This window comes from Zalophus californianus, chromosome 1 (genome assembly GCF_009762305.2).
Source record: "Zalophus californianus isolate mZalCal1 chromosome 1, mZalCal1.pri.v2, whole genome shotgun sequence".
Taxonomy (NCBI): domain Eukaryota; kingdom Metazoa; phylum Chordata; class Mammalia; order Carnivora; family Otariidae; genus Zalophus; species Zalophus californianus.
This window is the reverse complement of record NC_045595.1, coordinates 122,784,595-122,801,547: the sequence shown is the minus strand read 5'-3', so window position 1 is coordinate 122,801,547 and position 16,953 is coordinate 122,784,595. Positions and strand designations below refer to the sequence as shown.

At 43.0% G+C, this 16,953-nt stretch overlaps 1 protein-coding gene across 2 annotated transcripts in view; it reads left to right on the top strand.

Moving 5' to 3' along the window:
• SLC7A14 (solute carrier family 7 member 14) overlaps positions 1-16,953 on the top strand; it is a 107,311-nt gene that overhangs the window by 43,920 nt on the left and 46,438 nt on the right. For both annotated transcript variants that reach the window (XM_027584896.1, XM_027584897.1), the window contains one exon: positions 13,187-13,645. In XM_027584896.1, the coding sequence (XP_027440697.1) occupies positions 13,342-13,645 (304 nt within the window). In that variant the 5' untranslated portion in view covers positions 13,187-13,341. The remainder of the gene's footprint in view (positions 1-13,186; positions 13,646-16,953) is intronic.

The window sequence follows — 16,953 nt, the reverse complement described above, 5'->3', positions numbered from 1 at the left end:
CAGATTCTATCTTCCCAGCAGGGAGGTTGGCTTGAGCTTTGTGTAGCAACTGGGAGAATCCCAACTCCAGGTTTCTGGTGATCCGAACCTGCTGTGTGAAGCTGATACTGTAACCAAGTCCTAGCTTCCCCTGGGCCTGAAAATTCTATCTCCAAAGTGAAAAGAACTGTAATGATAATGGCTAATCTAATTTTATGGGAGGAACAGATCCTAAAAAAGTTTTCCGTAATAAAGATACATAGACACGAAACGTAACTACGGAAATCAAGGATATCTCTTCATGGCCAGAAATAGGAGCATGCTCCTTGTTCTGGGATCTTCTGTGTTCTGTTTTGGTTTTTAATTAAATATTTCTTTTCTGATTTTAAAGGAATACATACCGCCCACAGGGGAATAAAATGAAATAGAAATCATTCCCATCACCACGCTTAGGTCCATATTTTTAACATTTTGGCACACTGCCTTCAGAAGGAGAGAATGAAATTGGATCACACTCGATACTCAGTTCTATATCCTTTATTTATAGTAGCTTTAATTTAATATATCCAGAGTACTTTTTGTGTCATTAAATATTATTTTAGAATCATATTTTAATGTTAGCTTAGTATTTTATTCTTTGAATAGCTCATAATTGATTGAACTCCATCCTTAGTTTTGGGCATTTAGATTGTCTCCAGTTTTTACTACTATAAATAATATTTTAATAGATACCCTTGAAAAAAAATTTGCACCTGATCATTTCCACATGATAAATTTACTTTCCAAAAATATTTATGGCAGTTTATACTCCCATCGTCAGTGTATGGAAGTATCCCCACCATCAGCAATGAGTGGGTTTTTTTAAACTTTGCCATGTTAATAAGTGAAAATATTTCCTTTTTTGGCATTTCTTTGAATACTTGTAAAAATGGACATATTGTCTCATATTATTAAACATTTGTATTTGTATTAACAGTTGCTCTTTGCTGTGCTCTATGAGGAATACATTCAAACTCAAGAACTTGCAGCCTGGAAAAATTTGAACTCGTTTGGTAGCAAACACTTTTCAGCTAAATAGCTTGTAGTTTGGAAATTCTTTTCAAAGTCCCCAGGTGAAACCTGGCATTTTTCCGTGAATTGGTGCTGTTGGAATTGAAAGATGCGCTCCCAGCTTTCAGATTTCCTAAGGAAATGACTGATAACAGTCAGGAAAAGAATCTGCCCCAAAGAAGAATTCTCTGGGCTGTGGATCCAGAATGTACCCTGAGGGCCTGCAGACTAAACAACCCTGCGCAGGCACTGTTCTCAAAAGAGGCTCAGAAGTTAGACGTGAATACTGCACCCACAGGGCAAAGCACATCTCTATTTTTCAAAAACATGTTAAATTCCCAGGCTATCAAAAGTCTCAAATATTTTCCTCCCAGAAAAAAAAAAAAAGCAGTGAAGCAAACTAAAAAATATACTTCTCTTCTATGGTGCATCCTCTATGATTTAAGAGGTTTTTGCTGCTCTGGATGGGCAAAAGACAGAGGTCTAACAGTTGCTGCATGGAACAGCTATATCAAAAAGTACAACTCTAACCTTAAGTGGATTTTAATATTTTAATAGTGTGTATTTTTCATTCAGTCTTCTCTTGACTTAATGAATATAAAAGAATCAAAAACTTAGAGAGATAATTTATTTATAATTAGACATACTTACTTATAATTTAGTTTCCCAAAAGGATTTGTGAAGGCATTCAACAAAAAGGATTTTCTCGTTTGTAAAATCTGAGAATTGGACCAGTTGATTTCTCTAATTTTGTGTTCTTGATTTTATGCACAAAGACTAATTAACAAAGAAAATCATCTTATATTGCAATAGATATCTCAAGATGGCAAGGATTATTACAAATTGCTATTATAAATTATATCTTTAATAAAGAAATACTTTGTGCCCAACTGTCTTCTAAGCACTGTGGAGGAATCTTTATTCTACAAATATTTCTTGATTACCTGCTATGTGCCAGTCCCGGCTGTGGTCACTAGGGACTCACCAAAGAACAAGATGGACAAAATCCCTACCTTCAAGGAGTTTATGTCTAGAGGGAGAACACAATGAAAACAGAAACAAATAAATATCAAATAGGGATAAATTACTCAAAAATAAGTAGATAAAAGGACAGGTGGATGGATAGATAGACAGAAATAACATGAGGGAAAGAGTACAAAAGACGGAGCTGCTTTTAGCATAGGTAGTTCAGGAGGGCCTCTGCCTGCAGGCCGACAACCCAGCTGAGACTGGAATCGCGAGAAGGACAGAGCCATGCAAAGACTTGGGGTAAGAGATCCCAGGTAGAGGAAGAAGTGCAACCCTTGAAATAACGGGCAGTTTGGGGTGTTTCAAGAAGAGAAAGGAGGACAGCATGGCTGCACCAAGGAGAAGGCTGGCAGAGATGAATTCAGGGGTGAGGTAGACACCAGACTGTGTAGGGCCCTGGAGGCCATTGTAAGTAGTTTAGATTTCATTTTCTTTCAAAACTTGGAGGGGTTTTTTTTAAAGATTTTATTTATTTATTTGAGAGAGAGAATGAGATAGAGAGAGAGCACGAGAGGGAAGAGGGTCAGAGGGAGAAGCAGACCCCCCGCTGAGCAGGGAGCCCGATGTGGGACTCGATCCCAGGACTCCAGGATCATGACCTGAGCCGAAGGCAGTCGCTTAACCAACTGAGCCACCCAGGTGCCCTCAAAACTTGGAGGGTTTTAAGGAGACCCTAGTCCTTAAGTATATAACAATCTGTGCAAGGCATTGAAAAATACATGCTGACTTGGGGGCTCCATAGGAAATCAGAGAAGAGGAGTCCCAAGTGGTTAACACACATTTAATGGCAGATGGAGTATGAGCTGTGTTCCAAAAGAACATGAAAATGTGGATGGCTACGGGGAGAAAGGTGAGAAAAACAGCAAAAAGAAAGGCTAAGAAGGGGTGCCTGGGTGGTTCAGTCGTTACGCGTCTGCCTTCGGCTCAGGTCATGATTCCAGGTCCTGGGATTGAGGCCCACATCGGGCTCCCTGCTCAGTGAGGAGCCTGCGTCTCCCTCTCCCACTCCCCCTGCTTGTGATCCCTTTCTAGCTGTGTCTCTCTCTGTGAAATAAATAAATAAAATCTTAAAATAAAAAAAAAGAAAGGCTAAGAAGTAAAATCATTGTAATTAGTGGGGAGACATACTCTATCACACTAGATGGTCACTTCCTTGGCAGGCCCACCTTCCTGGCCAACTCAGGAGCTCTTGGAGGAACAGGGACATCTTCTTCCTCCTTCTGTCCCTGCATCTTGCACACATGGCGCCAGACATTTACTACATGCTCCGAGCCCATTAAAGCAGATGGTGTGTATTGAGAACAGTACAAATGAAGAGTAGAGTGGGGCTGGGTGTGCAGAGTCAGGCTTTGTTAAGAGCTGGAAGTTCATGGAGCATGGAAAATGACATACATTGATTAAAATTAAGATTCTGTCCACTTGTCTGTTTATGGCTGTATCACATAAAAATGTCCCTTATCAAAACTTGAAGGATCCACTTGAAATTATCTGACTTAAAATGCAGACTCTTTAGAAGAGTAGAAATTTCCTTTGGGGGCAGTGGAGGGAATCTCAAAGAGAGAGGTGACTGGCATCCGGAATAATGAATCCACAGTACAAAAGAGTCCTGAGTATCAGTTTAGACAAAGTGAATAGAGAAAACGAAACAGTTTCAAATATGAGCTCCACCCCCAAAGGCACAAAGTCAGTTTTATCCAGTTATTGATTTGTGTTTAGCTTCTCTGGTGAGAGTAACTAAAAGGATGTACCTATTGAACGACTTTTCTGAGCAACGCTGGGGAAGCGAGCTGGTTAATCATGTGAAGAATAGCATTTGGAAGACTCCTACAAGAGCCATGCTTCTCCAAACTGGGGTGAGGAAATGCCCACTGAGGCCAAGCCACCAGGAAGAGTTCTGAGGTACATTAAACACCCCTGTCCATTCCTTTAGCTCCTAGGAAAGACAAATATATTTTAAAGGAATATTACCACTTAAAAAAAATTGGGCAAATGCCTTATTTTCCTTTGGGGATCATTCCAAGCCTGGCATGGGAGTGATATCATACAAAGAAAATGTAGGTAGCTCCATTCACTTTTTTTTTTAATTTAAACTTAATTTTACTTAAATTCAATTAATTAACATATAGTGTATTATTAGTTTCTTAAATACGGAGCAGTAGGGAGGGCCAAGGGTGGAGGAAGGGAGACCCACATTACCATATTACCCGGTGTGTGGGCTTGGATATGTCCCTTCAGTGCTCAGGCCCCGGAGCTGCTCATCTGAAAGTAGCTGAGTGAACTACTCTACCAAGGGTATTTTTGAAGAACAGTGGGCAAATGTAGTTCTGGTTAAGTTTTTTTTTTTTTGGTAATTAGGGATGGAACTTTGGAGAGAGGGTATGGAGAAAGGCTGAGCCAAGTATTTTCAGAAAAAGAAAGAAAGAGGTGGAAGTACGCCACAGTGTGGGACTATGAAGAGATATGTCTAAAGAGTATGAAAAAGGTTTGTGGGCTGAAGAATAACCCCTCCAAGGGTGCCCACATCCTAATCTCTAAAACCTGTGACTAGGTTCCTTTACATTATAAAGGGGATCCTGTAGAGGTGATCAAATTAAGGATCTTGAGATGGATATTACTCCTGGATTAAATGAATGGGCTGATGTAATCGCATGGGTCCTTATTAGAAGGGGCCAGGAGGACAGAGAGGAGAGATGATGCTATGCTGCTGGCTTGGGAGATGGAAGCCAGGTGCCCAGTTCCTGGTATTCTGTGCCTTGTAGTAATTTCTCTTGTGGCCACAACAGCTACCATTGAGTTAAGCACATAGTAGAAACTCATTAAATACTTTTGGCAATGATTAATTTAATGCAATTTCTTAAACATTTTCTAATCGCATGGAAAAATTAACTGATTTTCTTGTGTGATTTGTCCCTTCAGAAAGAATTGTTCCCCCAATAAAATCTGCTTAGTGGAGAGTTTTGTATTTCCCTGGGCTCTGGTTTTGTTCATATTGCCATATGTACAATGAGTAACACAGGACCCCGCACAGAGACTGGAGCCCCTGGACCTGGGATCAGTGGGAGGAAAGAGTGGAAGGTGACATCAGGCTGTGATATTGTCTCTGACTGGGGTGTTGGAGGAGAGAGGTGGTGTCTCAGCGCTGAATAATCAGATCTCCGAACAAGCTTCTCCTCAATTCTCCCAATAAGTAGATGCCAGGCATTCCCCTGAGAGTGTTTTCACAACAGTTTCTGCCAAATATGTGCACAGATAATATTCGCAACCCCTGAAGTGTTGACAAACAGAGAAGCAGAGTGGGAAAATTTTTTAAGCAGAAACGTCCCAGACCAGGTAAAAAAAATCAATTATCTTCATAACGTTAATATATATATATATATTTGTTTATTTCTAGCAAATGAGGTTAGAATGACTTTTTATTGTTTTGTTGTGCTTGGTGTCAAAAGCAGATGAATTTTGGATTTATACTAGTCATTAAAGGAAATCAATATTCATAACTTTACAGAATTAATTGTGGAAGTACAGGAATGAGCACATCAGCGTCTCTAAGTTTATATATCAGATGCACAGACTTCTGCCCATTCCAGAAAAACCAGCCTCAAAAAAAATTATAATACAATTGTTTTGTCTAGTACATAGTAGTACATAGTGAGAGAAGTTATACTATTGTCACAGCTTTTCATATCCTCCTTTATATGCAACCTCACCCTTTGCCATGTGACTTACCTGTCTTCAATGAAAGGAATATACATCCCACTCCATTAACTTTGAGCTTGGTCATGTGTCTCACCTTAACCAATAGAAAATCCGTGGAATTCCAGTTCCAACCAGAAGCAGAAGAAGCATCGTGTATTTCCACCAGCCCCCTATTCCTAGCCTGTGCCACAAAAGAACAGCCTGTGTCAGGTAGGGATTGCTCCTTTAGCCTGAATCTCATGTCTGAGAAGACATGTGGAGACTCACCGTCCACAGTGAAGAAAAAACCTTGAAGCCAATCCACAGCCTGGAGTAGAGTCATAGCAGGAGATTAAATGTCATTGTTATCCTGAAACTTGATGTCATTTGTTACTGCAGCAAGAGCTGATTAATGCACTCAATAACATTTTAGAGACAGAAAAAGAAACAAGATTTGAAAAGGAAGCTGAATTGGAACAACCTTTTTGCTTAGCTACTCAATTGTCATAGATCCAGACTCCCCTTTAGAAACATTCCAAGCAAAACAAAACCAGCTGTGCCTCAGATTCTGCATACAATATAAATGGGGTAGCGTTGTTAAGTAATATGGTAGGTGATCACAAGATACTTGAAGTGGGTTCGATCAATCTGACATTGCACAAAGACTAGCTAGAAAGATTAGCAATCTAAAAGTCAGGAGCCCTACTTTTGAGGTCAACAGTATCTCTGAGTCAATGTGTCAGGAACCAGCATTATATAATTTAGGACACACACACACACACACACACACACACACACACACACACACACAGAGCCTAGACTGATCAAAAACATCTTCCTTACTGCTTTGTCATGGTCCCAAAATGTCAACAATGATAAACTGCAGCCTGCCTAAGAAGTATAAATCAAAATGTGATTGATCTAGAAGCTGTACCATGTGAGACACTGCTGATCACTGAAGAAACTGAAGATGTATTGTCTGGGGATGCTAAAACTCCCAAGTTATGTCAATTGTCTTCGAAAGCCTAAAGACTTTTCCTGTAGGCAGATTAACCCTAATCTGTATAGATACAGAAAACAGAACTGGAGACGACAGGAGAAAGCTACCAGGACATAGATCTCAATTCCACTTACTAGGATGTTCTGTTAGGGTGGGGCAGGCCCTGGGACTCAGACACCCAGCGTACAGTTATAGTGACTGACAGGCAAGCCTATCCACAGTCAGCACACAAACATAAAGCCGTATCTGGCAAGCTTGGACGGAAAAGAAGAGCAACAGAAGCAAGGACCTCAGCAGAAATTCCACCATGAAAGACTCTGGCTGAGTGAGCCTCAGTAAAGCGACGGGTGTAAAGGTCAGAAGTGGAGCATGTTTTCAGGGATAGGGTGATGACTTCAGGTGAACGCACCATGCCCTGGCCACCTCATGGTGTGTGTGCATCTTGTGGAGAAAAGTCAATGGCATAAAAGAATGAGAAGAGGTGAAACACCCAAAGGCCCAAGCAAATCTGTTAAGAAGCCTGTTTAGATAATGAAACATAGGAAAGGAGGAAGCCATTCTCTACAAGCATGAGAAAGGTAAGCACAAATCCTTGGAAGGAAAGTACCAGGACATACAGTTGGCAGCCAGAAGAAACCCAAGGGAGTTTCAGCAGAGGAAAGCTATGGGTAAGGACTGGGCAGTGAAAACTGCCTAGGGAGGTAGAAGTGGTGGGAGGGGGTGTCAGCAGTAGGGGACACCAAGACCTGGTCAGGGAGCAGGGTGGTGCCAGCTAGCGTTCCCATGGCCCTCACACTGTGCCAGGCACTGTGCTAAAAGCTTCACACTTGTTAACTCCTCTGCTCCTCGCCACAACCCTATGAGCTAGTACCAGTATTATTCCATTTTATAGATGGCAAAACTGAAACACAGAAAGGCTCCACCCAATGTCACTTAGCTAGTAAGGGCAGAGCCAGAACCCAGAGAACTCGACTCCTGAATTATGTTCTTAACCAGGAGCCAGAAGCTCAGCCCAGAGGAGAAGTAGGAGGCTAGTGGGGAGGAGGGTTGGCACTGGACCCCAGGATGCGGGAGTGGGGCAGGCCTCAGAAGGCTCCTCCAGATCCTGCAGTCACCAGGTGGGGCTCGTCAAGCCAGGAACCTCTTAGTCGGACTGTAACCTCATTTTGCCAGGGGACGTTGATTAGAAGAATCTTGTAGCAGCCCTAACTGTCCACCTCTGTGAAGGGGCTGCTTCTATCAGCCCAGGTTCCCTTCTGCTCCACATGTTCCAGCTATTCTCAGGGGATGTCACGGAGGGATTTTTGTAATCCCTTGGTGTATTTGCAAAATCAAGCAGGAATGATTTTTGCTGTTTACTGTTTTGTTAGCCTTCGTTTCCTTCCTCTCCTCACCTCCAAAGGCAGGCTCCAACCTAATTCGATAATCCTACCTACTCAGTGAACTTCTAAGCCATGATTATTTTCATCCTGACACAAACCTGCTTTTACCATCATACTTGGAGTCTGCTGAACCCTCAAGCACACTGGCGACCACTACAATGATGACTGTCCCCTCCCAGAGGCCCTGTAAGCCTTTCTTAGTTATAGCTGTGAAGTATTTTGAGAAACTTGAATTAAAGTGCTAGAGAAAGCACAACACACATTTATTGCTCCTCTTGGAAAGACAACAGCAAAGAGCTTCCAAAACTATCTTTGATTAACATAATCCGAGGGTAATGAATATGGATATTGTCAATAGTCACTTAGAAGCATGTTTTCTCGTACATTTTGTTCTCTCCGGTAAATTTCCAACCAAGAAAGAAAATGCCCCAAGTCCCTGTTTGCATCAATAAAGCAAACACTCAGAGGAATTACACAGAGGGAATAGAGCCAGGAAGGAACGCTCACCACCCTCAACCTGTGTTCCAGTTGGTTCACTATGTTTTCACCACGCTTCTGATTACCTATCAAATAAAAGCCATCACCTCCCTAACAAGCCTGGTTCATTTCTCAGCATCCTTGTGACAGTTGCTGATGAAAGCTGATCAGACAAGTATCCCAGAGGGTGTTTCCAGACCACACAGCATCTGTAGTCACTGCTTGCAAGAGACAGCTGCCTAGAGGCCCAGCTACCTGTCCAAAAAGAGAAATAGGAGGTACCTGTCAAACTTGTGGCCCCATGTGGGAAATGACAATGCATTAGGGTTCTCCAGAGAAACAGAACTAATAGGACATCTACAGATATATATGAAGATCTGGATTGATTATAGGAATTGGCTCCCATGTTCTGGAGGCCAACAAGTCCCATAGTCTGCTGTCTTCTAGCTGGAGACCCAGAAAAACCAGTGGTGTAATGAAATCTGAGTCTGAAGGCCCAAGAGTCAGGGTGGAGGGGCCAATCGTATAAATCCCAGTCTGCGTCCAAAAGCTCAAGAACCAGGAGCACCAATTTGCGAGAATCCAAGATGGGTGTCGTCTCTGGCAAAGACAGTGAATTAACCCTTCCTCTGCCTATCTGTTCTATTCGGGCCCTCCAGGGATCAGAAGACACCCACCCACATAAGGGAGGACTATCTTCTTTCCTCTACAGATTCAAATGCTAATCTCCTACAGAAGCACCCTCACAGACACACCCAGAAATAATGTATCACCAGCTCTCTGGGCATCCCTCAGCCCAGTCAAGTTAACACATAAAATTAATCACAGGAAACAACGTGTTTTTCCACACGCAGCGCTTTGGTCTTCCCTGGTGGCATGTGGACCCAACTGCACCTTGCTAGAACCACCCCTGAAGAATCCCTATCTCTAGGCCACACCTCAAGCCAATTAAACTGGAATCTCTGGGGTGGGAGCCAGGCAGCAGTGTTTCTGGAAGAACCCTGGGCAATTTTAGTGCGCGGTCAAGATGGAGAACCACCGCAAAGGGGTCAGGAGATCGGAAAACACTGTGACCTTCCCTCAGAAAGCCGACATTAAGGCCGCCTGCATTTACCACTGCCCTGCCCTGACACAGGCCCACTCTCCTCATTTCTGACACAGGTGACCTGTGCGGCTCTCCATGGCCCTCCTGACGGTTGTTCCCCTTCCCATGTCCCCTGTCCTCGTGCACAGGCTGCTGTGTAACTGCTCTGGTGATGGTTCTCTGTTGGCTTGTCTGTCTCCTCAGCGGCGGGGCCACGCCTCATGCACCTTTCTGCTCCATCCTGGAACTAATTTATCATTAGGACATGATTCTTCGGTTGACTTCACGGCAGCTAAAATGAGCTTTTTAAAACGTAAATCATACCATGTCAGTCACTGTAGTAAAACACTGTAGTAAAACCCGCGGCTTCTCACCGCGCTCAGAGAGACTCAAGCCCTGTCTTGGCTTGCAAGCCTCTCAGGCTGACCCTGAGCACCTCAGGCAGGAGGCTCAGGAGGAAGGACATGAGCTCACAAGCAGGTGTCCCAGGGCCAAGTGCTGGCGCTGTGGGCTCCTTGACTCTGGAACAGTTACTGGACCTCTCCCAGCCTCGTCTCTAAAGACTGATTTGTTGTGAGGATTAAATTAGCTGGCACAGTAAAGCTCTGACAGGGCACTGGAGTCCTCCTCCTCACCCCGTCCCAGCTTCGTTCAGTCCCGCTCTCCCATTGGGACCTCTGTGCAGGAACGCTCTCTCCTGACACCTGGCATGGCCGACTCCCGCTCACTCAGGGGCCAATGCCAATGCCATGGCCTCATATACCCTCTCTCACCCCTTCAGCACCCCATTCTGTAGCCTTCATGACCGGGGTTAGTTTGCTAGGGCTGCTATGACAAAGCAGTATTGTCTCCCAGTTCCGGAGGCTGGAAGTCTATGATGAAGTTGCAGCATGGTTGGTTCTGTCTGTGAGGAAGATATGTGCTTCATGGCTCTCTCCCGGTTTCTGGTGGTTTGCCGGCAATCCTTGGTGTTCCTTGGCTTTTAGATGCATCACCCTGGCCTCTGCTTTCATCTTCACACTTCATTCTCTCTGTGTCCAAATGTCCTCTTTTTACAAGGACACCAGTCATATTAGATTAAGTGCCCACCCAATTCCAGAAGACCTCATCTTAACTAATTACATCTGTAACAACTATTTCCAAATGAGGGCACATTCTGAGACACTGGGGGTTAAGGCTTCAACGTACAAATTTGCAGGGGGGGGACACAATTCAACATCTAACATACCCCTCATCCCTCCCTGGAATGATCAGGTTTTATTTATCATCCTGTGTACTGTATTATATTCTTTCTTCACTGAACATCATCGTTTATGTTGTCTGATTTTTCTGCAGTAGACACGCTATGGCTTTATAATAAGAAAAACAATAAAAGATAGGCTTTTTTAAAGATTTTATTTATTTATTTGACAGAGAGAGAGAGAGAGCACAAGCAGGGGGAGCGGCAGGCAGAGGGAGAGGGAGAAGGAGACTCCCCGCTGAGTAGGGAGCCTGATGTGGGGCTCAATCCTAGGGCCCTGGAATCATGACCTGAGCCAAAGGCAGACATTTTGGCTTTTAAGGAAAAAGCAAAAACAAACCTTATTCCTTGCATTGTGATTTAGGTGTTCATCACCTCCCATTCTAGACTGAAACCTCCATGTGAGCAGGTAACATGTCTTTGCACCCCCAAGCCTAACACCATGCCGGGCACATAACAGATGCTCAGTATATGCTGGCTGAGTTGAAATTAAGTAGATATGTACATTAATTTCTCACAAGAGCTCAAGAGCTCAAGCGAAGCAATTGTTCTTGCAGCCTCCCTGGTATATATGTGACACATTTTCTCAATCTAGAGATCTTTTTAAAAAAAAAGAAAAGAAAAAAGACTGCTGACACTCTAGGCTTTTCAATAACTCTGCCATATACAATGGCACTATCCACCTGTACTGATATTTAAGGTGTTGTCAAGAATTAAAACACAGCATGAAGCAACACTATCAAATCTAGGAGGAAGTTAAACCAGTAGGTCCATCACCCAACCCCTGTGAACCAAACTGCCTCATTTCGCCTGATTCTTCTAATTAGGTTGTGTTTGCAAAGCCTTTAGAAGCACACAAGTGTTACATTAAGTGCTAAGTAGTATTAATTAATAATATTTGTAGATTACATGGGCTGGTACTTCTTGTAAATGTAAACGTCCTAAGCTTGTCAGCACAGTAGTTTGAATCAACGTTCAGCTGTACTTTAGAAGGTCTTTAAAGAATTGTATAAAGCTTCTGATTTCCAAAGAAAGTAGCTTCATATAATCTTCGCATTCTCTAACTTGTCAAAACTTTGGAAATCATCTAATATAAGTTCTCAGCTCTATCAAGCCCAGCACCTCTTTTCTGTAATAAAGGTTTTGTTAGACCCTGAAGCAAAATGCATGAATAACCTACCTGTATATAACATACTTGAGTAGGTAAACACTCAGGTGAGCACACAGGGAGCTGTCAGATGCTTTCACTGTATAAAGAATCACTGTCAGTGTGCTGGTTCCAAACAGCAGGTGGTCACAGGTATGCTGCATGGGAGATGCTGTACCATGGGTGGCGTTGAAAGGGGACCTTGAGTTTCTGAAGCAGTGAAGAATTCCTTTTTGGTTCCAAACTAAAGAATTTACAATCATCCTTCCATTTACTCTATAGTTGCATTCCTGGAAAAGTCGACGTACTTGTATATTAAAACCATCCCTGAAAATTCCATGTGTTTATACATAAAACAATTAGGTTTTAGGTTTAGATCATCATAAGAAGAATTTTTATCCACAGGAATGCCTGTGAGGTCATTGAAAAATGGATGACACCATCCCACCCAGTTAGCATCTCTGGGGCTCACCCACCAAATGCCAGGAACACTTCCTCTTAATCTTTGAGAGCAAAAAATCACTCAAGACCCTTTTCATTTTATTCAAGAGCAAAGTTCCAAAACAACCCCATGGGGTGGGATTGTTCCTCTTAAAAGTCATAAATCTAATTTTGCATCTTTGTATTTAAAAAATGAGGATGTTGTGTCCCCAAAGAATATGCCCAAAAACCACAAAGTCTTCCAAGAAGAAGAAGAAACCAGGTAAGTCTTGGCAGACCCAGGCCAGGTGAGCATTTTCCACGTGCCAGGCATTGTCTTAAGCTCTTTTTAGACACTAATCTAATCTTCACATCAACACCAGGCAAAAGACTTTATTAACCCCATTATACAGTGGAAACTGTAGCACAGAGAAGTGGAATGACTTACCCAGGGTCCCACAGCAGTAAGTGGCAGAGCCCTGACTCAGACCATCTTCTTCAGAACGACTCAGGGACACAGCACAAACAACAGATTGTTATTTAGGACTGGAGGTGACACAAAGGGCAAAATGCAACCCTCCTGCATTGTGAGTACACAAGATAGACCTGTTCAACCAGTTCATTATGTTGACCTCCAACCATGCCTCCAAGTGATCGTTTGTTCCTGCTTGGTCTCATCGTCTTCTTTCTTGTGTTTTTCCTGCAGACATTCATGCCCAGGAGAAGGCTGCTTTGGGTCCCTTTGGACCTTTCCTAAAAAAGGAGATCCCTATTCACTAGATGAGTTCCAGAAGCATCCACTAAGGCTCCCATAGAACCTCTTCCATCAGTTGACCTTCACCGTAACCCTTATCACGCAGGATGAGTGGCTTTCTTGCCTCCCTGGACCCCCGGCGGGTGCAGTGGGGGGCCGCCTGGTATGCCATGCACTCCAGGATCTTGCGCACCAAACCAGTGGAGTCCATGCTGGAGGGAACTGGGGCCACCACAGCCCATGGCACCAAGCTAGCTCAGGTGCTCACCACCATGGACCTCATCTCACTTGGCGTTGGCAGCTGTGTGGGCACAGGGATGTACGTGGTGTCTGGTCTGGTGGCCAAGGAAATGGCAGGACCTGGTGTCATTGTGTCCTTCATCATTGCAGCCGTTGCGTCCATATTATCAGGTAAGTGTCTCAGTACAGTGGAAGGCCTGTGGAAAATCTGTTACTGCTCACCCCCTCCTCTAGAATATTCAGTGATGAAATGTATGAAGTGTCAACAAAGGAGTCATCAGACTCCTTTCTTGCCTTGACTGCCAGGGAGTTCAAGACTCAACTGTAGTAGCTTCCTTTTTCTTGGTTTTTCGATACAAATAATTATTCTGGTGTCTGACCACCTCCCAACTTCTCATTCCTTGTCATGACCTAATGGCTCCATTTTTATCATAACTTTCCCTTTCAATGGAAGATAGGTTAATCCCTTTGTCAGAATACATATAATACATATGTATAATATATAATATTATATTATATATATAATATAATACATAAAGGCTAGGCAGAATAGCAAAATGACAAGTCACTAAATCTGACATAATTGGGATTTGATGAGCCAAAAACTGGCATTGTGACCCCCAAGCAGGAGGAAACCAAGCTAGGAAATGTAAAGCCATTGTGAGAATCACAAAGCACCATCTGCCACAAGCACTTCAATAGACTGTATTCTACAGGGATAGTTCAACCAGTGCCGTCTCTCTCCTTGGGAAAGAAGCATAAACTCATTTTTTAAATAAGGTATCATGAATTATATATTGATAATTTGTGAAACGACTCTCCTATTTTCCTTTTCCTTTTCCCTCGTTTTCTCTTGAGATGTGACCCACAGTATCTTCCCAGGAATAGGTCAATAGATAATTACTTGAAAAAGAAGTAAAAAGAACACATCCCGCTTCATGAGCACTGTATTGCAAAAGGATGACATTTTGCTGGGTTTTTGGTGGCAGATCATGTGGGTCAGCTCATGTCTTGACAGGGAACGTGATGGCCTCATCCAGTGCCTCAGAAGCAAGAATCCTAGCATATATCATAAATCAAGATTCCTGTGTACGAATGCACACTATCACAAGAAGAGTTCTACATGAATATTGTCTATCCAGACTAGCCTTCATCCACGGGGGATGCACAGCCCAGGAACACACAACCAGAAAGTGCACCAGTTTATATTTGACATCTTTTTAACTTAATGAGGGAAGTAATTTCAGGCTGATTTTATTTATCTCTTGTCAAAGCTTACTTCCCTGTTGGTTGTACAACTATCCATTTTCCTGAAGTCATCTCTAAGATGCATGAATAGCCTAATAATTGAGGTTCCTTCAGAAAAGAGGACTCTTTTCTTACAGATGAAAATAAATTATTCACATGGATGATTTCTGTGGATACTTCAAAAGCTGTTAACCTGATTGCAATCATTTTCAAGCTTATTGGCAAAGAAACTATTTGGAGGGAAGTGCCAGATTCTTACTCACTATAAATTTATAGATCGAGAAGTGTTAGCATATAGAACAAATTAGCGATAGTAGGACAAAAGACAGACATATAACAAGGGGTCCCACCGAAGGTACAGGGCAGATGGCTGAGTCCTGCACAGTTAATGCAGATGGACCACTCTCCTCTGGATCCATTCTGTTATGACCCTGTCCCCCAAGCCACAGTGAGTACTGCAAACAAATCACCCACATCTTATCCTTCACATTGCTACATTATATTTAGAAATCAGAACAAGGCTCAGTTGCATTCTGGGAGGCTGTCCCCCTGCCAAGTTGCTCATGGCACTATATAACCCAGACTTTTCTGCTGCTTATATGGAAGAGCCAAGACTGACCCAGCCAGTGCTGTGCTGGGACCAGCTTGCACCAGCTGCCAAGAGCCCTAATTGTGCACACCTCTCCCCAACTTTCCTTTGTTACCTTGAAATTGGCTATAGTAGGAGTATTTACACCACAAAAAAATGGCAAATGCTCCAAACAGAGTTTGGTGTGTTGGTTGGTTGGTTTCAGAGAGTCCATTGTTAAGCATTTACCAGGACACCACTGGCCCAGCTCTACTTGAAGGTCCTGGAACTGCCCAGTAACTGGTGCCTTCACCACTGCACCAGGCACCAAAAGAAAACCCTACCTCTCTCTCAGTCAGGGATGCCCCCCTTCCACATGTGGCTTCATCCATACCCTTCTCTACCCTCTGTGACTGAGGCCAGCCAGAATTCTCTGATAGCCCCCAGCCAGAGCCCAGCTAGAGTATTTATAACAGAAGACTCCAACCAGACCTCTCATTCTATGATGCTTTGTCACTGAACAAAGGGAAGGCCCCCTCTGCTGTCTTTTTGCCACTCCCATATCATCATCCCTGTAATTGCATCTCCTCTGACCAAATTCCCACCACTTCTCCACTTTTCCATATCACGATAATCGAACTCTCTTGTATCTTCAGACTTTTTAATACATGTTCCTTTCTCCTTCTGGCCTTACCAAAACTGGATCAACCCTGAAGACACCGTTGAAAATACTAAGAAAGTGCACTAGGGGGGTAGACGTGAAGCCAAAAAGCGGGATGTTTGAAATTAATTGAGATTTCAGAAGGGGTACTGTAATCAGCGATGTTAAGATTAGACTTGGAAACTGGCTCTGCCACTGAGTGGCTGTGAGACCGTGAGCAAATTCCATAACTTCTCTAAGCCTCAGTTTCTCCACCTTGAAAATGATCATAATGATATCTCCTTCACAGTGTTGCTGTGAAGATCAGAGATGCCTGGGAGTGCTGCTGCAATACCTGGCACATAGCGCTACATAAGCGGTTATGATTATTGTGCTCCAAACCCTGTAGCTGGAGCTTGTACATTATCACATTTAAGACTCATAACATCTCTGCACCGCGCCTGGGTGGTGCAGTTGGTTGAGCATCAGACTCTTGGTCTTGGCTCAGGTCATGACCTCAGGGTTGTGAGATCCAGCCCCACATCGCGTTGGGCTCCACCCTCAGTGCGGAGTCTGCCTGAGATTCTCTCCCTCTCCCTCTGCCCTTCCCACTGGTCCTCTCTCTAAAATAAATAAATAAATCTTTAAAACAAAAAAAAAAGATTCATAATATCTCTTCAAGGTAGGTTTTATTATCTCCAGTTGTACATAAAAGAAAACTGAAATTTTAATACCAGAACCTAGATTCAAATTTGTTATACCAACAACATCTGTCAACACTGACTATGAATTTAAATCATTTGGGGAAGTTTTTTTTTTCTAAAGAATGGTTTGGGGGAGAGAATTCAGCTTTACTGAGTAATGATTACATACAGTAAAATGTATTCTTTTAAATATACAACTCTATGAGCCTGACCAACACATACAATTATGTAACCTCCACCGTAATCAAGATACAGAAGAGTTCCATCAGCCCCAAATAATTCCTTCATGATACCTTTTGCAAGTCTCCTCTCCTCCACC